Below are 24076 nucleotides of genomic sequence, written 5' to 3' on the forward strand. Positions count from 1 at the left end.
TTCCGCGGGCTTTTAAATTTCTTCTTTCGGCCACCAGAGCGCGGAATAATCGATAGTTATTATTATCATTATTTTTAACCGCACTCGGCACTCGGTTGTCTAGAAATAATAACAAAGAAATTATTTGATGATTTGTTTATTCAATAAAGTCCAAAAATAAGATAAGTAATTAGTATTACGAAGGTTGAAATATTTAAATGTCAGTTGTTGTCATCAAGTAATAATTATTAAAAATGAACAAAGACAAATCTATTGAAATCCAAAAACAAGTGCGCGACAATTCATCTGATTTAAGGACTGAATTTTTGGATATGAAACATTGGGAAGAGCAAATGAAAAAAGCCGAAGCTGAATTAACGAGCACTGATGATTCTCACCAGGTAATTTAATTTATGACAATCAAGTTAGCTGTCACTTGATCATTTTTTTAATTTTATTCAACAAATTCTTCCCATAAAATTATTTTTAAAAAATTGCATTATTAATTTTTTTTAATTTCTACATGTCAATTTTTTTTTACTATAATTTAATTCTTTTAAAAATTATTTAAATTATCAAATACCTGCTTATTTAATTTTAATCTTTTTTGAATTAATAAACTAGGTTGGGAAAATTATTTTTAAAAAATTGCACTTATAATTTTTCAGATCCTCTAAAGATAGAATTTTTTAAATAAAAATTTTTCTTGCTATTATTTATTGAATAAAAATTTTTTTTAAATTATCAAATGTCTCTTAATTTCAGTATCACGGAATAATAATGAAATTAATTAATTACAATTTAATGTTATAGATTTTGCCACCGATAAGAAAGAAAAAAAGTTCTAGAATAAAATCTAAGACCAAAGAAAATGGAACTAAAGCTAAGAGAATTAAATCTTATGATTATTCTGCTTGGGATAATTTTGACGCGGTTATTATTTTATAAATAATAAATAATAATTGTTTCATTTGTAAAATATTCAAATTAATTTTTTATTTATGACAATAGGACAAAGCCTGTGAAGAAATAGAAAAAGAAAATGAATCTGAAGATTCTGGAGATGAAAGTCTTAGCAAAGAAGACTTGGAAAAAAAATACGATGAAGCTGTTATTCAAAAAGTACTTGGGAATAAATATGTTACTGAGAAAAAATGGGATAAAGCAATGGCTTGTTACAATGAAGCTATTAAAATATTTCCATATGACGCTGTTTTTTATGCCAATCGTGCTCTTTGTCACCTGAAGATGGACAAGTAATAAATATATTTATTTTAAAAAGTATTTAATTTTTTCAAATATAATAAATAAATAACAATGATCATTATTTATTTTTTTAGCTTGTATTCAGCAGAAGCGGATTGCACAGCAGCATTACAGCATGACGAGCATTACGTCAAGGCGTATCACAGACGTGCGACAGCCAGAATGGCTCTAAAACAGTATAAAGAAGCTATAAGTGACTTGGAAAAATTGTTGACGCTGGAAAAGGATAACAAGGAAGCTAAAAAAATGCTTGAGATGGCACGAAAGTATCTCAGTAAGTCTACAATTTCTTTGACGGCAGAAATCTCTTCGTTAGATAAAAAAGATGAAGCTGAGAGTAAAGAAAGAAACAATAAAGTTATTGAAAAAACAGTTAAAGTAGAAAACGAAGTTGAAAATAAAATTGAAGAAAAAAAAGAAAATAAAATTGAAGAAATTAAAGTGCCTGAATCTAAGTCAGTAATTAAATTCCGTGAATGGTTACCAATAATTGACAAAGATGTAGATATAGTTAAACCAATCAACAAATTACCTCATCAAAGGATAAAAAAACCACTTAAATCAATTCCCGTAAATATTACCGATTTTACTAAATGGTCTGATGGTAAAGAGCCTACTAAGTCTTCAAAAATATCAACTGATACAGAGTCATTGAACAAAGTAGTTAATAATAATAATAATGAGGTTGAAAATAAAAATATTAAAAATGAAATCGAAGTGATTCTTGCAGTCCCACGTACTTCTGTTCAATTCTGCGTCGCTTGGCGGAAGAATAAATCACCAGAGTTTCGCTACAAGTATTTGAAACAATTATCCGCCAACAGTATTCCCACGTTATTTCAAGACTCTATGGAGTCTGATACATTCAGTGAAATATTGACGATCTTAAAAACATATTTCATTGATCACGGTGATCCTGTTTATGATTACTTGAAGTACTTGAGTGAAATAAAGCGGTTCAGAACTCTGATAATGTTTTTGGGAAAAAAAGAAAAAGAAGGTAAATAATTTATTTAATTAATTTAAAATAATTAAAAAATACTAAATTAGTATATATTTTTTTTTTTTTTTTTTTTTTTCCAGTTTTAACCGATTTATTCGATTACTGCAAATCATGCGAAGGTCGAAGCAACGAGACAATTACTGACCTGCGTAAAAAATACGAACTTTAATACAGCACTACATCTTAGTAGAAAAAAATTTTTTTTTCTTTAATAACATTTTTTTTACAATTCAATTAAAAAAAAAAAAAATATTTTTATCATTTTTATTTTCAGTTTAAAAAATACACAAGTTAAAATAATATTGAACAATTGAACTGATAAGTATTTAGATTAATTATCAAGTTAAATTATAATAACAGAGTATGAGAGCGCATGTGCAGTGTATATGGTGTAACTGAGTCATTGGTATCTTGAAGCACATTATCACAGCATTCCTCAAATAAGCTACTAATTTAAATAAATTTATCAGTATATATTTATCTATAAAATTGTGTAAAGTTTAATTATTTTTTATTTTGCATTTTGTAATATTTATAGCTCAGCTTAATTATTTTATTCGCCGGATAGAGTCAGGTGGAGAGCTGTTATGTACTAGAGTATTAGTGGGGTTCCAATGGTTGTAATGTGTGATATATACTTTTTATTACTACCTCGCGGCATTGAAACACACTAGTGTAAGTGCAAGTGTTTATCTCTCGACAAGGCGCGTACTCCCATTTACTTCGAATACTCCGAGTGGTAAACATTGATTGATGTTTTTTAATTATTTAATTTAAATAACAATGAAATATATTGTGGCACTTGATGTCGGCACTACGACTATTAGGTGTCATATTTTAGATAATAAAGCTGTTACAATTGCTTCTGCTGCTGAAAAGGTATTATATTTTTTATTTTATTGATATTATTTATACTCGATTGATAAATTATCTTTCTATTTAAAAATTTTATTTATAATATTTAGTGAACTTTTTTTTGCAGGAGTTACAAAATAATAATGAGTAATCGAGGCAATAAAACGTGACTGTTAAAATTTCTGAGTTATTACGAAATAACATATTAAAAAATTATATTATTTGCTTGTGATTTAAAATTATTAATGAATTTTTTATGTTAAAGGTCGAGTTGCTTTATCCAAAAGCCGCGTACGTTGAAATAAATCCGGATCAGCTTTGGCAGTCGATTATTAAAGTTTTGAAAGATGCTGTTTATGGTGAGTGATTAAAATTATTCTTTAAGGGGGAATTTGAGTGTTATTCATACATGTTTGTAAATTAAAATACAATTAATTGAAAAAAAAAAAAAAAAAAAAAAATTAATTTAATAAAAAAATTTCTTAAACAAAATAAAATTTGGTAGCCACTGTGAATAATATTTAGAATTTTTGTTTGCATTATTTATAATTTGATAAATACATATAATTATCAAATTTTGCAATACAGATTTTTTTAAATTGATAAGAAATTTTATTGATATTAAAAAAATCATTTATGATCTATCGTTACATAAGGATAGATAATAAATGATAATACTGTACAATCATAATTAATTGGGATCATTATGAATTGCAGCGAGCAAAATAGACGTGAAATTGATAGCGTGTCTTGGAATATCAACCCAACGCAGCAGTTTTATCTCATGGAACTTTGAAACGGGAAAAAATTACCACAGGTATTGACACAGTATATTATTACCACTTTTTTTAATAATAATAATAATAATAATAATAATAATAATAATAAATTATAAAACAGAATAATAAATATTTGAATTTTACCCGAATTCGTATTAAATAATTAAAATTAATTGTACGTATTTCATTAGAATAATAACATGGAAGGACTTGAGAGCAGACTCAATGGTACGTGAATGGAATTCATCATTAACAATGAAGAGTTTAAGAATGGGTTCTCATGTTCTCTATACATTGTCGCGCAATAAAAGATTTCTCGCTGGTAGCGTATTAAAATTGATGAATACTCAGGTATATATTATTCATTTATTTATTATTTACAATAATAATATCATCAGTTTCTAAATTTCATTACGCAATTAAAAATCCAGATCACTAATAAAAATCTAAAATTAGTCTTGTAAAAGAATTATTGAGCTAAAATTAATAAAATTTTACACGAATGAATGAATTAAAAATTAACTCAATTCATATTTTAATTTTTAGACGACCTTGCGCTTAATGTGGGTCTTGCAAAATATTCCTGGACTGCGAGAAGCTGCTCAGAGTGGAAAAGCTGTTTTTGGAGGAGTTGATTGTTGGCTTCTTTATAAATTAACTGGTTAAAAAATTTTTCGATAATTATCTATATTATTAAGAGAATAAGAAAAATTTTGTTTCACGGAAAGTCATCAAAATTTTTTTTTAATTTTAGGTAAACACATAACCGATGTATCAAACGCCTCAGCAACGGGACTGTACGACCCATTTACAATGTGCTGGGCGCAGTGGGCGATGAGTTTATTCAAAATACCCTCGACGATGTTCCCAAAGGTCGTTGACAGTGCAGGAGATTTCGGTACTGTTCCAAAAGATATTTTAGGTGTATCAATACCTATTAGATGTTGTGTATGTATTATTTATCAGAATGATTCGCAAAATAATTTACTCAGTGATTTTTTATTGCAGATGGCTGACCAAGCAGCTTCGTTATTCGGGTCAACTTGTTTTGAGCCAGGTGATCTTAAAGTAACTATGGGAACCGGTAGTTTTTTAAATGTCAATACCGGCAAAGAGCCTCACGCATCAGTTGCTGGGTTGTATCCTCTGGTGGCCTGGAAAATAAATTCTGAGATTATTTATATGGCTGAGGGGGCTTCCAGTGATACTGGAACTGTTATCGAATGGATTAAATCGATAGGTAATTAATTTATATAATTTATTTTAGTGAATTTATTATATTTAATTTTTTTATTCAGGCATTATTAAGGATCCAAGTGAAATGTCTGAGTTGGCAAATTCTATTGAAGGTTCTGATATTTATTTTGTACCTGCATTTAGTGGATTGCAGGTGAATTATTTTTTCAAATAATTTAAAAATTAAAAAATAAATTTTTTTATCGGGATGAGCTTATATTTTTAAAATCTATATTATTAAGAGAATACGAAAAATTTTGTGAACTTTAAAAAATGACCTTGCATCTCGTAAACTATTGACATTTTTAAAGATATAAGCTCATCCCGATGTTACACTCATCAAGACCTTTCATTTGAGTACCCACATCAATTTTTCATAAATTTTATATATTTTTATATATATGTATATATGAAAAATATATGAAAATGCATGTGGGTACTCAAATGAAAGCTCTTGACGAGTGTAACATCGGGATGAGCTTATATCTTTAAAAACGTCAATAGTTAAGAAAGTACATTGCAATTTAACAAAATTCATTATTTAATAAAGCAAAATTTTATTTATTTATAGTTCACAATTCACTGCAGTCACATAGCGACTGTAGGGTTACTAGTTACTTAATAAATAAATTATTTAATTATTTTTTACATTAAAATAGGCACCAATAAATGATCATACGGCAGCTACAGGGCTAATTGGACTAAAACCAACTTCAGGACCTGCTCATATTGTACGATCAGTACTGGAAGGCTTAGTATTTCGTATTCTACTTTTGTACGATTCATTATGCACAGAAACTAGTCGCAACTACAATAGCATTAGGTAAATATATATTTTTATAACTTGAATGAATTATCAGAAATAATGAGGTTGACAAACTAACGCTAACATCAAAACAACATTTAAATTCTCATTGTTTTTAATTCATTCACATCTTTTATTTATAGAATATAAATTTTTATTTTTTATTCAGGGTAGACGGAGGAGTATCCCAAAGTGATTTTATATTACAATTATTGGCTGACCTTACTGGTTTGCCTGTCGAACGGGCGGTCAGTCCCGAAATGTCTATACTCGGCGTTACTTTTCTTTCAGGTCTTCAGTGTGGTAACTATCTTAAAATTATTATTATTATAATACTTATGTTTACCTTGGTATATTTTTTTTTTTTCAGGTATTTGGGAGACTCGTGAAGAATTGTGTAAATTAAGACAAGTTGATAGGGTTTTTCAGCCAGATATAAAACGAGGCAAGAATTATTTATCAGTAATTCATCAATGGAAACTTGCTGTACAGCGATTCAAAAATTGGTATTAATTTTTGCGATCCATACTTAAGTTTCTTTATTTTTTTTTTTTTAATAATTTTTTACAATTAATTGTTATTTATAGACGTTAGTTTTTTATTTTTCTTATTTTTGGTCATAAAAAATTTTTTTATTTAAGCTTTAAAAGTTACACTTTTTTTTTTCTACAATTTTAATTAATATTTAGATGTATATTAATCTTCCAAATGCGTAGATTTAAAAAATTTTCTAAAACATAAAAAATTTTTACATAAAAAAAATAGACTAAAATTTTTATATAGAAAATAATTTTTAAAAATTTTTTTATATTAAAAAAAATAGTTACAGTTACCAAATATGATACTTTAAAAATGAATGAAAATTCCATAATAATTAATTGAAAAAATGGATCGCAAAAATAAGAAATAAACAACGATAAAGTACCTGGTTTAAAAAGAATTGACCCAGGTGGTCTATATAATCTGTAATTTAAATAACAAATTTATATATTTATACACAAACATATACAGGGTGATTCAGAATTAGTGTCCGACCAAAAAAATTTGGATAGAAGAGACGATTTTAAGCACAATTGCAAGAATAAAATTTTTCTAAATTCTCAATATTTTGGGAGTTATTGAGGATTGAAATAGACCAATCAGAGAGCTCGTTACAGATTTAAAGAAAGAAAAAAAGTACAATAAAATTTACCAAGCGAACTTCATAACGAATGATATTATTGACTTATTTATTTTACAAATAATATAAGATGTTATTTCTTTTGTTTCGAATAAATAAAAACTTTAATATTTTTATTAGAGAAAATAAAATTATTTCACGCATTTCCTCGGGCTTACTCGAGTAATACAATTATGGTCTTAAAATTAGTATTGCTGGTTCTCCTGCCTATTGTCATGCAAGTTGTCTTGATGATTGTCCTACGGAGTGTTATGTAGGAAATCTTACTAAGTGTTCTGACGTTCAACAAGTATCTTAATTTCATCTAGTAAATCGGTGGGATTTAGGGGAAAAATTATTCTCTACAAAAAAGTGATAACATCATTTTACCGTATCGTTAGCCCAAAAAAAAGTTGGAGCTTGTGGATGAGATACTTGTGGAACTTCAGAAATGGAAACTTAATTTTTGGAGTGAATAGCAATTTTCGACCGAGATGCAGCTCCAACTTTTTTTGGGCTAAAGATACAGTGAAATGATCTTAATACTTTTTTGTAGAGAATAATTTTTCCTATAATTCCTACCTTCCTATTTATTTAATAAAAGTGAGATACTTGTGGAACTTCAGAAATGGAAACTTAATTTTTGGAGTGAATAGCAATTTTGAACCGAGACGCAGCTCCAACTTTTTTTTGGGCTAATGATACGGTAAAATGATGTTATCACTTTTTTGTAGAGAATAATTTTTCCCATAAATCCCACCGATTTACTAGATGAAATTAAGATACTTGTTGAACGTCAGAACACTTAGTAAGATTTTCTACATAACACTCCGTAGGACAATCAAGACAACTTGCATGACAATAGGCAGGAGAACCAGCAATACTAATTTTAAGACCATAATTGTATTACTCGAGTAAGCCCAAGGAAATGCGCGAAATAATTTTATTTTCTCTAATAAAAATATTAAAGTTTTTATTTATTCGAAACAAAAGAAATAACATCTTATATTATTTTTAAAATAAATAAGTCAATAATATCATTCGTTATGAAGTTCGCTTGGTAAATTTTATTGTACTTTTTTTCTTTCTTTAAATCTGTAACGAGCTCTCTGATTGGTCTATTTCAATCCTCAATAACTCCCAAAATATTGAGAATTTAGAAAAATTTTATTCTTGCAATTGTGTTTAAAATCGCCTCTTCTATCCAAGTTTTCTTGGTCGGACACTAATTCTGAATCACCCCGTATATATATATTTCAATAGTTAATTTTATAATGTGATACTGACGCTCACTTCTAGTGCCTTTAAACAATAACGACGACTCAAAGCTAGTCGAATGAGATTTAAAGCTGAAATAAATTATAAAAAAATAATGAGTATATTTATTTTAAGGTAAAAAATAAAAAAAAAAAAATCTAGGATCGATTAATGAATAGTCGAAGGTATGAGTAATAATTAAATCAAAACACATTGAGACCGGTACTCATTATACTTTACTTGGAGGATAATCAAGTGAATTGATATGTGTAAAATCTATATAATATTACTACCACAAAGAAATAATGTAAATAACGATGGCAACGATGAAGTTGCGGTTTTAACATTTAATATTATTAGAAATCAATTCATTGTTGCTGCGACACGCAACGACGCTCTTGCTCGTAATAGTGATAGTGATAGAGGCTGTGATGTGATATAATTTAACTATTTAATGGTTTGTTAAATTCACTGTGCACTTCCTGGTCTTGCCTGACCGGTCTCTAAGTGCCTTAAATTCATAGAATCGTTAATAAATACACCATTACTCAAAGAAAGCGAAATCAGAGTTATTTTTGGTGTGACAGAGTCTGGTTTTACAGGTTTTCGCTAACTGGAATCGCCAACACAAAATGGTATGTAACATTTCATTTCCGAGTGCATGTCCCATGCTTACATTTATATTTTTTTTGATTATCTTATTGCATCTCCCTACCAACTGGTTTTTGTGGTCCAGCGGCCTTCAATCTTTTCTTCTTCTCTACTCTCTTCATATTCATTTTGTGCTTCTCAGGCAACACCAGAAATACTTGCTACGTGTATTATTTAAATGAAAATAATTAATTTTCCAGTCCCGGACATTTTATTTCTCAATTTTATTCATTAATTATTTTTTTATTGTAATTTATAATTTTTTAAAAGGTTTTTTTGTTGGGATTGTAAAATGTCTGACTACTTGAATATTTTTTGTAATTACTTAACATGTTATAAGTTAATTGTTCATGTTTGTGATTTATTTTTATTGATCTGTGATTTTTTTTTTTAGGCGACTGAAGTTGTGGTAGATATGGTCGCCGACCAAGAGTCGGATAATAAAGTTGATCATCCTGTGGATGATAAAGTTTCTCAAGTGAATATTAATATTGAAGAAGATACCAGCACTGCCAGTAAGTATTTTTTTTTTTAATTAATTAATTTATTTATAAGTTGAATTAATTATTCCAATAAATTATTTTTACAAATTTTCATTGAAAATTGTAAAAAAAAAATTTTTTTTTTTAATTTATTTATCTGGTAAAAAATTATATCGTGTAAAAACACCTGTGTATAAAACCAGTTTTATAATACATAGAATTTTTTTTTAAATTTATGTCGATAATATAATTCAAAGAGATAATAAATACAAAACGTATTAAATTTTTAGAGAAAGAAATACGAAATTATAAATAATTATCAGAAAAATAAATATCCAATTAAATACTCGCATTTTCCAATAAATTTTTTAAGCATACTAGAAAATTGAACGCGCTTTGCGCGCTTCTGTCAAAATGTTTATTTTTGGTAATACTACCAAATTCAAAATAAAAAAAATTATTTTATGTGAATAAATAAATTTTAATTAAAATTAAAATATTCACAGAAATAAAATTATAATTCATTTAATTTTTAAGTAAAATATTTATCAGAATAATAATGATAAATATTAATCTGGAAGGTCATTAAAATTTTCTTATCATAAATAGACTTGAGTCGTAAATTATCTTTTATAATTACCCTTGGACATACTTGTAATTATTTTGTCTTTTAATAAGTACTGACTATCAACTATTTTCAAAAGTAGGTACGTATTAAAAATTAAAAAGTATTAATTATTTTTAATAAACAAACAAGGAAGTAATGTGAGGCATTTTTAAAAAGTCAATTAATTTATTGATTGTCGAGGGTGTTTATTTATTTATCCTCTCGTTACGTTAACTGGATAATCGATGCTAACTGGTTAAGTGACACTTGACTTAATGTTCTTCGCTGTTAAAATATTTAGGAATTGTCACCTTTTTTTAAGAAGTAATTATACATCTGGTAGAAAATCCTTCAACAAGTTACTGCTAACTAGGAGTATCATTAAATTAAGTCAATAATTTTTTACTTGTACTTGTTCATACATGCATAAAAATAATACCAATGTACATGGATTTATCAAGGGTAATAATTGTAAAGAAATAGCTACTTTTTTTTCTATCACCGTTTGACAGACGTTTATTAATCCCCGGAGAGTTTATAACTCTGAGTTTTTGTTTAGTTTTTTTAAGTTTTGATTTGTCAGCGAAAATGTCGAATGTTATTGCAATTGACGTTGAACCCTCAGACAAAGTAATCATCAACACTAAAATAAATGGTAACAAAATTATATTATTGTTTTGAAAATAATAATCGTTTAATTTTGTTTTACATTTTATGAATTATTTATTAGACATTAATTATAACAATTAATGCAAGTTTAGAAAAAATTAATTGCAGTCTGTTTAATGAGATAAATTATTAGTTTTTTTTTGTTCGACTATTAAAATTTATTCAGCAAGTAGTTTTCTATTACGTAAATTTTTTTTATGAGAATTTTATTTTATTTTCTTTAAATTGCACTTGAAATTTTTTTAAATTTCAATGTTAATTACAGTTGAATAACAATATGTGAAATTTAAAAAAAATTTTTTTTAGTTCTAATTTAATAGTTTAAAAAAAAAATCAAAAAATTAATACGAAGATTAAGTTAGCCGACGAAAAAAAAATTTTCACTTGTGAAAAACTTGAAAAACTATAAGTGCAATTTTTTAAAAATATTTTTTAGTTATTATTTAATAAATGAAAAAAATATCAAAAAATGAAAAACGTCGGCTAACTTCTGTATTATAATATCTATCTAAATGAATTTTCATAAATTTGACATGACATTAAATTTAGCTGTCACTTGGCAATTTTTTTTAATTTTCTTTTATAAATAAATTACAGTGAAAAAAAATTATTAAAAAAACGGACTTGTAAGCTCTAGAGTTTTAGTAAATTAAAAATGCAATTTTTTTTAAATAACTTTTTACAATAAATTTTTTTCTTAAAGAAAATTAAAAAATTGTCAAGTGACAGCTAAATTAAATGTCATTAAAGTTAGCAGTCACTTGACCAATTTTAAATTTTGTTTAACAATTAAATTAATTGTGATAAATTATTTTTAAAAAATTGCATTTTTAATTTATTAAAATTTCTACATGTCAATTATTTTTTTTAATTATTTTTTGCCATAATTTATTTGTTAACTCTTCAGGACATGGGCTATGAGATTTTTTCTCACGCAACAACATTTAACATAATGAATATCGCTGCAGTGCAAGTGAGATACTAAAAAACACCCATGTCCTGACGGGTTAACAAAAGTTATAAAAATGATTAAAAATCTGCTAAATTAATTTTCATAAATTTGACAGCTGTCAGCTGATTTTAGAATCACTATTTCTCAATAATTGAATTAAGCTGTAGTTATTAAATAAATAATAAATTATTAACTAAACTCAACAAATCACAGTTAATTACAAAAATTTTCGCAAAAAAAAAATTTATTACTCTATCTAATAACACAATGCCTCGAAAGCGCCAACTGTCATCCGGTAGCAATATTAAATTACATAAAACTGAAATAATAACAATTAGCATTTGCATAAACTCGTGAATTACATGTATGAGGATTGTAATGAAACGAGAAAGTAAACTCCAGTGAAAACGAGCGTATAAATTATTATTTTATTTTATTTTTCATTATTTCAAACAAAATAACACTAGTTCAACGGTTGAGTGAAAGTAAAAAATTACACACGATACTAGTGCGACCTCTCGGTATGTTTTATAAATATTTCATTCTTTCTACACACATAAATATGTGTATATATGTATATTTAGTGGGAGAACTCCTACTCTTTAATTTCCACCAATAAAAATATAAATTATTTCTAAATGTATGTATAAGTTGTTATGAAACAAGTAGTTTTTTGTTATTATTTTTCATGACTCCTCCAAGTTAGATCTTGTCACTCGTCTTCAGAGTAACATTTACATACAAGACGAGTAGGTACAGTATTTTATTCTCTATTGAATTGACAAACAAGCAAAAAATATTTTCAATTGGTTATTTCTTTTAATTTATTATTTACTTGCATAATAATAATTATTACTAAGGATATTAAATATTATCAACAATTAGGTTGTGTCATTTTGACAGCCAGTTAATTCATACGGTATGTACTTTTTTTTTAAATTATAAACAATGATTCATTTTTATTCTTATTAGAGTTGTTATCTTTAGATGAGTTATTCTTGGGTCTAATGTCTGAGTCAGTAATCAAAAGTGATTAAATATTTAATAATACTAAAGTTAGTCGACATTTTTAAATTTAAAATTTTTTTATTTATTAAATTATAAAGAAAAAATATTTTTGAAAAATTGCATGTGTAATTTTTAAAATTTTCTACATGTGAAATTTTTTCTTTTTATTTTTTTTTATAACACTAAAGTTGACAGACATTAAAAATTTTTTTTGGAATTTTGTAGCAATTAAATTTTTAAAAAAATATTTAATTAAAAAGTTTCACATGTGAAAATTAATAAAAATTCTAAGTGAAAATTTTTACAAGCATTTTTTTATTGTAATTAATTTGTTAAAAAAATTTTTTAAACTAACAGCTGACCGCTAACTTCAGTATTATTTTTTTTAAAATAATTTTTCATTAAAATAAATTATTAAAATTTTTTAATTTCGACTAACTTAATTTTCATGAATATTTAACAGTCACTACAGTTTATTAAAATTTGTATTAAATAATAATTATAAAAAATATAATAATTTAAAATTCTCTTTTTCTTTTTTAGCCACCATGAACGGGAAACCTGTTTCGATAAATCATGCTGATGTAAGTGTTTTTTATCTTATTATTCAATAAATTTATTTGTGTCAATTACTATGATAATAAAATCAACATCTTACAATGTTTAATTTTTATTATAAATTATAAAAAATTTGCACTTGTAATTATTTTTAATTTCTTGTAGAATTTTTTAATTAAAATTTTTTGATAATAATTCAGCTTTTAATTTTACTATCATTAATTATTAAAATTTTTTATGACAAAAAATTTTTCATTTTAAATAAATAAAAAAATTTATTTTAAAAATTCTGTTTATTTTTATATTAAAATATTTTTTGTACAAAAAAAAAAAATATCTGACATTTTAGTACTGTATTAATTTAGTGTCTAAATATATATTATTAAGGTTTTAATATTTGTGAAATTATTTAAAAAAAAAAAAAGAAAGCGAAGCCGATAATAAATAATAAGTATTATGAAATATTTATCTAGTTGTGTTTGCTTTCAGCTTGTTCAAAAAACGAGAGACGCATACTTCAGCGGTAAAACTCGGCCTTTGAAATGGAGAATTCATCAAATAAAACAGCTAAAAAGAATGTTGGAGGAAAACAAAGAACAATTTCACTCTGCACTTAAGTCGGATTTAAGAAGGGTATTATTTTATTATTATTTCTTTCTACAAATTATTATGGTTAAAAATTATTTACTCACATAATATCAGAGGCTGGTAATTTTTTACGGTGTATTAATACAACATTGAAAGTTTAAACCGTTTATTTGAGCATGCCTTTCTGAAAGGCATGAATGTCATCACTCTTCAACTATTTGACATCTCTATTAATAATTAAACAAAATTATGAAACATTAATGTTTAATTTTTCTTTCTATCAATAAAACAATTTTAATTAATTAAATTTCTCAATTTAATTTTTATTTAAAAATTTTAAATAAAATTATTTCATAATAAATTTTAAAAGTATATAAAAAAAAATTATTAATATTATATGATTTTATAAAACCATATATAATTTTATATAATTGTATATAAATATATGGAACATTTTAGCAATATTATATATAATTATGTAAAGCTATAAATAATTATATATAATTTTTTATACACAAAAAGAAAAATTTCTTGACGATTTTGGACTTTTTGCATTTTATTAATTACATTTTGTTCATAATTTAACATAATAAAAAACAATTAAAAAAAAAATTAATATTAAATAAAAATTATAAATTAAAATCAATAGTTATAAGTCAAGGTCTAAAAGATAAATTTAAAAAATAATAAATTTAAATTTCAGAGTAAATTTGAAAACTGCTGCCTTGAAATAGATTACACACTGAATGAGATCATATCGATGCTGAGGAATATAAAAGAGTGGTCATCTGTCGAGAAGGTAAAAAAAAAAAAAATAATTTAAATATCCATTCACATAAATATAAATGACACCTTTAAACTCACCATTATAATTATAAATATAAATGTAAATAAATAAATAAATATATATTTATCATCGCTACTACTGTAACAACTTGTGAAACAACTTCGGAAGGAAAATAATTTAAAATTATAATTTTTAGCCTCCAAAAGATTTAGTGAACATACTAGACTCTCCAGAAATTCACAAAGACCCTTATGGAGTTGTGTTGATAATCGGGTCTTGGAATTATCCTCTACAATTACTACTCGCACCAGCTCTGGGGGCCATTGCTGCGGGCAATTGCGTTATTATGAAACCATCCGAAGTATCTCCAGCTACCGCTGATACAATCGCTCGTTTAGTACCCAAATATTTAGATACAGTACGTTTGTAATTTATATTTAACGATTGCTGTGTGATTGATGATTCAACACATAATAAAAATGCTCTTTCAAGGTCCACTTTATATTCATTAGTTAAATACATCTTGCAGGAATGCTATCATGTTGTAACCGGCGGGATTGCCGAGACTACCGATTTATTGAAGCAGAGGTTCGATTATATATTTTATACCGGGTCTGGTAATGTTGGAAAAATAATTCGCGAGGCTGCTAATAAATATCTTACCCCAGTGACTCTAGAGCTTGGCGGTAAAAGGTAAATATTTTGAAAAAAAAATTGATAGTATGAATTTATAAAATAAATTATTTTTTTTATTACAGTCCAGTGTGGATTGATAACACAGCAGATTTGGACTTGGCAGTTAAACGCATCCTCTGGGGCAAATTTCTCAATGCTGGGCAGACTTGTATTGCACCCGATTATATATTGTGTACAAAAGAAGTAGAAAATAAATTTGTTGAACGCACTAAAGTACTAATTAAACAATGGTATGGCGATAATCCGAAATTAAGTACCGATTTTTGTCGTATTGTTAATCAAAATCATTACCAGTAAGTTTTTATATTTTATTTATTATTATTTACATAGAAAAATTAATTAATTTTAATCGAGGAATTAATTTTGGAGAAATTCATCTTTTTGATTTGAGTAAAAAAATTTGATAAATATTTACCAGTGGGGTCAACCATTTTTGTTTTTATTTTTTTGAACGAAATTTCTAATTGATTTTATTGATATATATATATATATATATATATATATATATATATATATATATATATATATATATATATATATATTTTTTTTTTAAATAAATAAAAAAATGTACAATTAAAAAAAAAAAAAGTTGATTGTCACAATTTTAACAAATTTTCAAAAAATTTATAAATTAAAAAAAAAAATTGAATTAGTATGTTGAAAATTTTTTTTTAACAAATCTTTATGTTTTGAGCAGTTCTATGGCAAGTTGAATGGCGAAAAAAAATTTGTTTATAACAAACTGAGTCATGAGGACAAATGCAATAGTTAGATTTCTGATAAATCTACTAAAAATGTTAATTTTTCTCCTAGATATAGCCCAAAATGGGTTTGACCTCACTTGTAAATAATTACTAAAAAATTTTCTTGATTCACATTAATTTTTTTTTTTTTTTTCCAGTGTACAAGTGCTGATAATTTTACTGACATTATTTTTTTTTAATTACAGACGGTTGGCGAACCTGTTAATTAATAGCGGTAAAATAGCCGTTGGCGGTGATTTAGATCCCCAAGATAATTATATATCACCGACAATCCTCGTGGATGTTAAACCAAGTGACCCAATAATGCAACAAGAAATCTTTGGTCCAATACTACCTATTGTTAATGTATCGAACGCATACGAAGCTATCAAGTTTATTAATGAACGGTAAATATATTTGCGTATCAATTGGGTCATTAAGTCATCAAACATTTAAATTACCGTGAATTTTACCTCCACTTAATACTTAAAATTAAATAACTTAATTTATTAATTGAATTAAAATTTTTCTAATTTACAGTAATTTTTTTTTTTTTTTTTTTTTTAATAAGTACTTTAAAAAATTACTAACAATTTATTACAAAAGTAATAATTTCCGTGTATAAAATTAATTAAGTGAACTAGATTAAAGAAATTAAAATTAATTGTTAGCTATTTAATACAAAAGCTGACACAATATTTTGTACACACAGTGACTGCCCCCTAGTACTGTACATATTTTCCAAGGATCGAGAAACACGCGATCTATTTATAAATCAAACGCACAGTGGTGCCATATGCTGCAATGACACAATAATGCAATATGCCGGTGAGTCTTTGATCTTAAACGGTGGAGGATTTATACTTAATAGATAAAAACTTTTGTATATAACCCGATAAATTTATTTTTCATCTCATTAATTCATTAACTATTACTATTGTTAATATTTTTTTTAACCAATATAATTAATAATTATTATTTTAAATACAAATCTTTCTAAACCAGGGAGAAACCTCTAGTCTTACATTTATTTGGGACTAATCGTAAAAATTTAGAATTAGTAACTGCTTGTACATCTAGCGGTGGAGTAATACATAATGACACTTTTTTACATGCTACAGGTGATTTATTTTAATTTATATATTTTTTTCAGTTATGTACAGTTTTTTTATACACGGAAAAATGGAAACTGTAATAAATAATAGTCGATTTATAATAAGTAATGATCAACTGCTAAAAATTATAATTTCAAACAGTAAAATCGTGATTTTAATAATTACTATGTAATATGTATCATTTAAATGATACAATTTATTTTTTACATGGATTTTTACTTTGATATTTATCATCTTGTACTTAAAAAATTATCGCATGGTATGTAAAAAGTATAAAATACAGTTAATAAATTTATAATACAAGCAATATTTACAAAATAAAATTGTAAATTTTAAACGCAACGCTAAAAATGAAACTGTAATTATTGACTTGCTTGGAATGGTAAAATATACATTTTAAGAGTAGAATTTTTACAGTTTTAAATATCAAATATGACTATGTATTGAAAAGGCAATTTTTACTGTTTGAAATTGTAATTTTTTAAGAAGAAAGACTCGTTATTTACTACACGGAGAGAAAAGAATAGAAATTCCTATGTAGAATGGTAACCATTACTATTTTACATAGTAACGTAAATTTTTATGAAAACCCTGTGTAGTAAATTTGCTAATAAAAATCTTAGAAATTGTGATAAAAATATGAACAATCACTCATTCGATGCAGAAATAAATTCTGAAAATAATGGTGTTGTTTTTTTCTTTTTTTAAATGAAAATTTCAATTTTTTATTAAAAAAAAAAAACAGAACCAAAATAAAAAATCTCAGTTTTTTTTAAATAACTCAATGACTATTGGTGATATCAAAAATCAGAAAAAAGATCCTTAAATAGGAGGAAATTTTGGGAAAAAAAAAATCTTGATTCCCGAAACTCTATCTTGAAAAATAATAATTTTTATTTAATGTTAAAAATAGAGATCGGCGTGACCGTGTGACAAAAGTCGCGCGGAACCCTATTTACTATTTGAAACTATAAAAATTAATCAGAATCCGAGTGAATTTTATAGTTTACTTTTTTCCGTGTAATAATCATAAATTTAATTTATTTTTTTAAATTATTTTAAATTATGTTTTATATGTACAGTTCATTATTTTACTCATAAATACTGTACTTATCGCTTATCACCTGCATGCTTAATTTATGTATTTTTTTTTCATGCATTTTTTATTAATTTAAATTATTTATTACTCACATATCACTTCATATTTATAGAGCAAATGAATAATTAAATAAAATAATTTTTCTCAGCAATTAATTCACTAATTTATCACAATTTTATTAATCAAATATTAACATATTTTTTAATAAAAAAATTTAGTTGACTCGTTACCATTCGGCGGAGTTGGAGGCTCTGGAATGGGAGCTTATCACGGCAGATTGACCTATGATACATTTACACACAAGAAAAGTGTCCTTGTGAGAGACACCAGTTCTATGGGAGAATTGCTTGCGTCGTAAGTTTATTTTTTAATAAAAAGTCATCTAAAATTAGAAATTGATAATTTTTTTTTAATTTTCCAACAGAGGAAGATACCCGCCGTACAGCGACAAAAAATTGAAATTCTTGTCCCTTTTGCTGGCCAAGAGACCCGACATTCCTGGAATTAAGTACCTGCCGCACTTGATAATGTTTGGGTTGGGAGTACTGGCCACTGTGGGTGTCAGGGCTGCTTTGAAGGTACAAAAATCAGGACACTAGGTCTCCGTGATCATTTTTTTTTTTTTTGCTTATTTTAATAGTTTATCAACCTAACGCACTAACTGGACTTGGGTATTTTATACTGATATCTGATAATAATCATAAAAAAATAGCAATAATTATTGTTGTCAGTATTGGTTGAGTTCGGTGACTTTTTATAGTCTTCCGTAAAAATTTTATTGTGAATTTATATTTTTTATATCATTTTTTATTATTATCACTCGTTACTTTATTGATATAATATAATAATTCATAATGTAATAATAAGTACAATAAATAATAATATATAGTGCCAAGTTTAGATTAAATAATTTAAATACCCATTTTTTATTATTTTAAGTCAATTTTCTTTGCTTGATATCAAAATTTAATTTTGTAAAAAATTTTTTTGTTTAATTTAGATATTTTAAAACAGTCAAAAATGATGAAATGATCTATATTATTAAAAAAATAAGAAAAATTTTGTGTCCAGGATAGTCATATGATAAATCGATTTTTTTGGTTAAATTTAGTGTCAATAAATTGTCAATTTATTATGATAAGTATTTAGGTTGGATTAAAAAATGCTCTATATTTAGATACATAATTAAGAAATGATCTTGTATCTTGAGAACCATTGACATTTTTTAAGATATAAGCTCATCCCGATGTTATACTCATCAAGACCTTTCATTTGAGTACCCACCTCAATTTTTCATATATTTTATATATTATATATATATATATTATATATACATATATATATATATATATATATATATATATATATATATATATATATATATATATATATATATATATATATATATATATATATATATATATATATATATATATATATATATGTATATATAAAAATATATCAAAAACGCATGTGGGTACTCAAATGAAAGCTCTTGATGAGTGTAACATCGGGACGAGCTTATATCTTAAAAAATTTCAATAATTAAGAAATGACCTTAAAAAGAAAAATATTGATTTAAATAATTTTAATTTTAAAAAAAATTTTTGTACGGAAAAAATTTTTTTTTTAATGTTTTATAATGTAGATCATTATTTTAATAATCAATTATTAAAAATAATTCGATAAACGTGATGTATTACATTTTATATATTAAAGAATTATGAGAATAAAAATTTTTTCAACTAGCGATAACAGAAAATAAATATTTTACAGGGCTATGGATCACCAGACGAGCAAATGTAAATCAATTAAAAGCGATCTAGTAGCAGTACACTGAATAAAATAATTTGACACTGAGAAAAAAAAATCAAAAAAATAAACAAGGGACCACCGGATTTTTACACACTTAGTACAACTAGTAAAAAAATTATACGAAACTAAAATATTTTTATTATTATTATGATTGTTTAGTTATCAATGTGTATTTAATACTTCAATTACAATTGTTTATTTTCATAAGATTAAAAATTTATTTTCACAGTTACATATTACCGACTTTTTATTTCTGTTATTTTAATTCTTATCATTTACGCGACCAGGAAGTAACAATCAATTAAGTAAAGAGTGAAAAAATACGATGAATACGTTTGTTTAATTCTTGGATTGCTTTCAATAAGATAACAATTTAAAAATAAGAAAATGTAACAAAACTCTTAAAACAATGAGATAGAGATTCGATAATATATAAAGCGAGAAATTTCTCAAAATTTTTGTTATAAAGAAGAAATGAGTCGATTAATAACGTGCAATTTTAAGATGAAATTATTAGTAATTATTTTTTTAAGTTCAGTTGTTTCAAGTGAAAATATATCGTTGCAGAAACTTCCTAAAAATATAACACCATTATTGAAAAATGAACGATTATTTGATCAATGTATTAATTGTATTTTCGATCGTGGACCCTGTACTTCTTACGGCGAAAGAATTAAAGGTAATTATTATTATTATTATTTTTATTTATTATTTCTAACCTAACTTACCCCTTCTCCTTCAATTTTTAGAGACTATTCAATTTTTATTTATTAATTATTTCACCACATTATTGTCGGTATGAGCGCTCATACAATTCTGGGGTGAATATATAATAATTAGCAATTCTTTATTTTTAAGACAATTTTAATTAGAATGATATAAAAATGTAATTGTTCATTCAGTGAAACTTTTTTCGATCACCGAAAAAATAATTCGAAGCGCTCCGACAATATTCTGGTGAAATAATTAATAAATAAAAATTAAATAGTCTCCATCAATTGGATCGGGTAAGTTGGCTTAAAAATAATAAATTCTCTTAATAAATAAAATTGCCGAACTATAATTCTAACATTATTATTATTATTATTATTATTATTATTATTATTATTATTATTATTATTATTATTATTATTATTATTATTATTATTATTATTATTATTATTATTATTATTATTATTATTATTATTATTATTATTATTATTATTATTATTATTATTATTATTATTATTATTATTATTATTATTATTATTATTATTATTATTATTATTATTATTATTATTATTATTATTATTATTATTATTATTATTATTATTATTATTATTATTATTATTATTATTATTATTATTATTATTATTATTATTATTATTATTATTATTATTATTATTATTATTATTATTATTATTATTATTATTATTATTATTATTATTATTATTATTATTATTATTATTATTATTATTATTATTATTATTATTATTATTATTATTATTATTATTATTATTATTATTATTATTATTATTATTATTATTATTATTATTATTATTATTATTATTATTATTATTATTATTATTATTATTATTATTATTATTATTATTATTGTTTAATAATGTTTATAATTTTATAGTCTAATATTAATAGTTTAATAAAAGAGCCGATGTACCCGATCCAATTCTTGAAGAACTAGAAGTTAATTTGCGCGCTTAAGCGAGCGCTTGAATATAGTATAGAGTTTGCATACATTTTCATGCTTATGATATATTTGACCAATCACGTCACGAATAGATTACATCTTTACACATTCTCTAACAAAAATTGTCGAAATCAATTTTAATTGTTGTATTTTTACCTAAAATTTTCTCTGATGTTATGAGACCTCATACAGATAAAATATTATGGTGAAGAAACAATAATGAAAAATTAGTCGTTCTTCAAGAATTGGATCGGGTACACCGGCTGATAATAATAACTATCTTTGTTCCTGCTCTTTATTGTTATTTTTATTACTACTTATTGTTTTTTTTTTTTTTTTTTTATATTAATAATTGACTTTTAAAATAAATTTTTTAGAAGTATTAGCAGATTTCTTCAAAACCGATTGCTTAAACTGTTCTGAAAAGGAAAAAGATTTGATTAAGCAAACCCTAATCTTCATTAAAGAAAATAAACCAAGCATTTACAAGGAGATAACTCAAAAATTCAGACCTCCAAGACGATCTAAATCACTTTTGGAAACAATATTTGAACTTTAATCTTCAAATTTTCAAGGATGCAAAGAAATTCATCAGAATTTTGAAGAAAACACAAATTTATCAATAATACATATTTATATATTTTATTATATATAACAAAACAGTTTACAAAAATTACAGACTAGGTTTGAGCATTTACCAAAATTCTATATAAATTATAATCGGTCATTTTAATTTTGTTATTTATTAATTTAGTTTTTCTTCGTAAATTTTTTGAGCGCTAATTCAACAAGAGCATTGTACTTGTTCAATTCGTGTGTTGTGTACCAGTCTGTGAGCTTATCGAAGTTCTCTAGTTGCTTTGGAGTACATTTTTTGCAGTTTGTAACGATTGCTTCCGGAAAATGATCTGTAAATAATATAAATTTCTATTTAACTCCCCTTTTATTGGATATTAATCATAAAAACTGTTTTTTAAATAAAAATTTGATTTTTTTTTACAAATTACTAATTTAATGGTGTTTTAATCTGTAAAAGCCCGCCATTTTCAAAAATCGTCGCTTCCAAATTTATAATCTTTATTTTTTTAAATAATTTATTGATATTAATAAATAAAAATTATTTTCTAAATCTGTAAAATTGTAAATTTATATTTTAATTAATTAAATCATTAAAAAATTAATCCGTGAAATTGTTAATTACTTTGTTCATTATACAGAAAAGCGCAGAGCTTAAAAATTCCTTAAAAACAGTGAAGATAAATTAATTATTAATAATAAATAAATATAAATACCACGGAAAAATTTAGCGTCGGCAGTAACACAAGGACCCATCTCAGCGAAGCAATTGTAATAGCCATTTCGTTGTCTCGGGTTCCTCAAAATGGCGTCGACATCAATGTGATCGTACTTGTCGGAGTATAATTTTTCTTCAGCGAATCCGATGCCGGCGCACAAAATAACAAGGATAAATACTTTTAAGTACATGTTCATTGATTATTATTTAATTTATAAAATAAAATAAAACAAAATATTTTATTTAATAAAACTTGTGCAACGGATGTGAATCTGGATACTACCCAAGATTTCGGACGTATTTATACCGATTCCTTAATGACGGTCTTTTTAAGAGACCCTGACGTCATAAACAACTTCTCCTGCAACGCGTTCTTGTTTCTTTTATTACTACCGAGATATACAAAATGATATAAATGTAAAATAAAAAAGATGATCTTTTTAGCGGTTCATTTTTCCCACAAACGCCCTCCGAAGGACGACCGACCAGCAGACTATTTAGAAGTTCATTAATATTATAAGCTATAAGTCAAGGGTAATTGAAAATTACTCTTTTTTCTCCTGTTAAATCCTCCCTGACATTACAAATAAATTTAAGCAATCTATTGACAGCCGATTTATTAATTAATTCAGAAAAAAATAGACTGACCTTGAATTTTTACTGCAAGCGCCTCTGCTGTATAATGGATATTAAAATTTATTTTTTTTTTTTTTTGGTTTATTTTTAATGCTCTTGAGATATGTTGGCTTATCTTTGCCGTTGAAGGATAACTGGATGAGTTGAACGCTTTCGTTATTGTTTTTTATTTTGCGCAGTTTGATAGTAATTTATTATTTTACTGAGGGTTAAAATTACTTCCTACTCAGATAAAAAAGTTAAGAAAAAAAAAATAATAATTGAATAAAAAAATTTATCCAATTTTAAAAAAATTATTTTGAGAGTTCTCTTGAATCAAATTTTTTTTTTTAAATTTATGCAATAAAAAT

The 24076-nt window shown here is 24.9% G+C and overlaps 5 protein-coding genes and 1 long non-coding RNA gene across 16 annotated transcripts; 4 read left to right on the top strand and 2 right to left on the bottom strand.

The window, feature by feature from the left end:
• The first annotated feature begins 73 nt into the window (after positions 1–73).
• On the top strand, positions 74–2737 carry Spag (RNA polymerase II-associated protein spaghetti). 2 transcript variants are annotated; one of them, XM_074253971.1, is made up of 5 exons: positions 74–380; positions 793–912; positions 991–1235; positions 1320–2245; positions 2329–2737. In XM_074253971.1, exons 1-5 carry the CDS (start codon positions 234–236, stop codon positions 2415–2417), a joined length of 1527 nt encoding a protein of 508 aa, XP_074110072.1. In that variant the 5' UTR covers positions 74–233; the 3' UTR covers positions 2418–2737. The 2 variants fall into 2 exon arrangements, with proteins under 2 accessions (XP_074110072.1, XP_074110082.1); XM_074253981.1 differs by lacking the exon at positions 793–912.
• A 152-nt stretch (positions 2738–2889) lies between these two features.
• On the top strand, positions 2890–8559 carry LOC141534523 (glycerol kinase 5). Of its 6 annotated transcripts, none has more exons than XM_074253933.1 (12): positions 2890–3127; positions 3369–3462; positions 3821–3920; positions 4074–4233; positions 4429–4543; positions 4637–4830; positions 4891–5122; positions 5181–5272; positions 5778–5941; positions 6093–6226; positions 6294–6429; positions 8475–8559. In XM_074253933.1, exons 1-12 carry the CDS (start codon positions 3032–3034, stop codon positions 8476–8478), a joined length of 1521 nt encoding a protein of 506 aa, XP_074110034.1. In that variant the 5' UTR covers positions 2890–3031; the 3' UTR covers positions 8479–8559. The 6 variants fall into 6 exon arrangements, with proteins under 6 accessions (XP_074110034.1, XP_074110019.1, XP_074110026.1 ...); XM_074253918.1 differs by lacking the exon at positions 8475–8559 and adding an exon at positions 6935–8458; XM_074253925.1 differs by lacking the exon at positions 8475–8559 and adding an exon at positions 8382–8458.
• LOC141534603 (uncharacterized) lies at positions 4647–12216 on the bottom strand. The gene is made up of 3 exons (XR_012480444.1): positions 11952–12216; positions 4871–5036; positions 4647–4783 (listed from the first exon to the last, which is right to left on the bottom strand). It is a non-coding gene; the product is annotated as an uncharacterized LOC141534603 (long non-coding RNA).
• Positions 8834–20341, top strand: Aldh-iii (Aldehyde dehydrogenase type III). Of its 5 annotated transcripts, none has more exons than XM_074253880.1 (13): positions 8834–8974; positions 9385–9505; positions 13252–13292; positions 13756–13899; positions 14558–14653; positions 14838–15059; positions 15171–15334; positions 15400–15630; positions 16287–16487; positions 16793–16908; positions 18513–18648; positions 18719–18872; positions 20071–20341. In XM_074253880.1, exons 1-13 carry the CDS (start codon positions 8972–8974, stop codon positions 20098–20100), a joined length of 1659 nt encoding a protein of 552 aa, XP_074109981.1. In that variant the 5' UTR covers positions 8834–8971; the 3' UTR covers positions 20101–20341. The 5 variants fall into 5 exon arrangements, with proteins under 5 accessions (XP_074109981.1, XP_074109989.1, XP_074109998.1 ...); XM_074253888.1 differs by lacking the exon at positions 16793–16908 and adding an exon at positions 17086–17201; XM_074253902.1 differs by lacking the exons at positions 8834–8974; positions 9385–9505 and adding exons at positions 12376–12453; positions 12586–12619.
• Positions 20342–20598: 257 nt separating this feature from the next.
• Positions 20599–22540, top strand: LOC141534577 (ejaculatory bulb-specific protein 3-like). The gene is made up of 2 exons (XM_074254013.1): positions 20599–20788; positions 22174–22540. Exons 1-2 carry the CDS (start codon positions 20614–20616, stop codon positions 22353–22355), a joined length of 357 nt encoding a protein of 118 aa, XP_074110114.1. The 5' UTR covers positions 20599–20613; the 3' UTR covers positions 22356–22540.
• LOC141534596 (allergen Tha p 1-like) lies at positions 22412–23958 on the bottom strand. The gene is made up of 2 exons (XM_074254034.1): positions 23089–23958; positions 22412–22704 (listed from the first exon to the last, which is right to left on the bottom strand). Exons 1-2 carry the CDS (start codon positions 23285–23287, stop codon positions 22547–22549), a joined length of 357 nt encoding a protein of 118 aa, XP_074110135.1. The 5' UTR covers positions 23288–23958; the 3' UTR covers positions 22412–22546.
• Between the last annotated feature and the right edge of the window lie 118 nt (positions 23959–24076).

The sequence above is a fragment of the Cotesia typhae genome, unplaced genomic scaffold (genome assembly GCF_013202065.1).
Source record: "Cotesia typhae breed Kobodo isofemale line unplaced genomic scaffold, CoteBio_Ctyphae contig_123, whole genome shotgun sequence".
Lineage (NCBI taxonomy): Eukaryota > Metazoa > Arthropoda > Insecta > Hymenoptera > Braconidae > Cotesia > Cotesia typhae.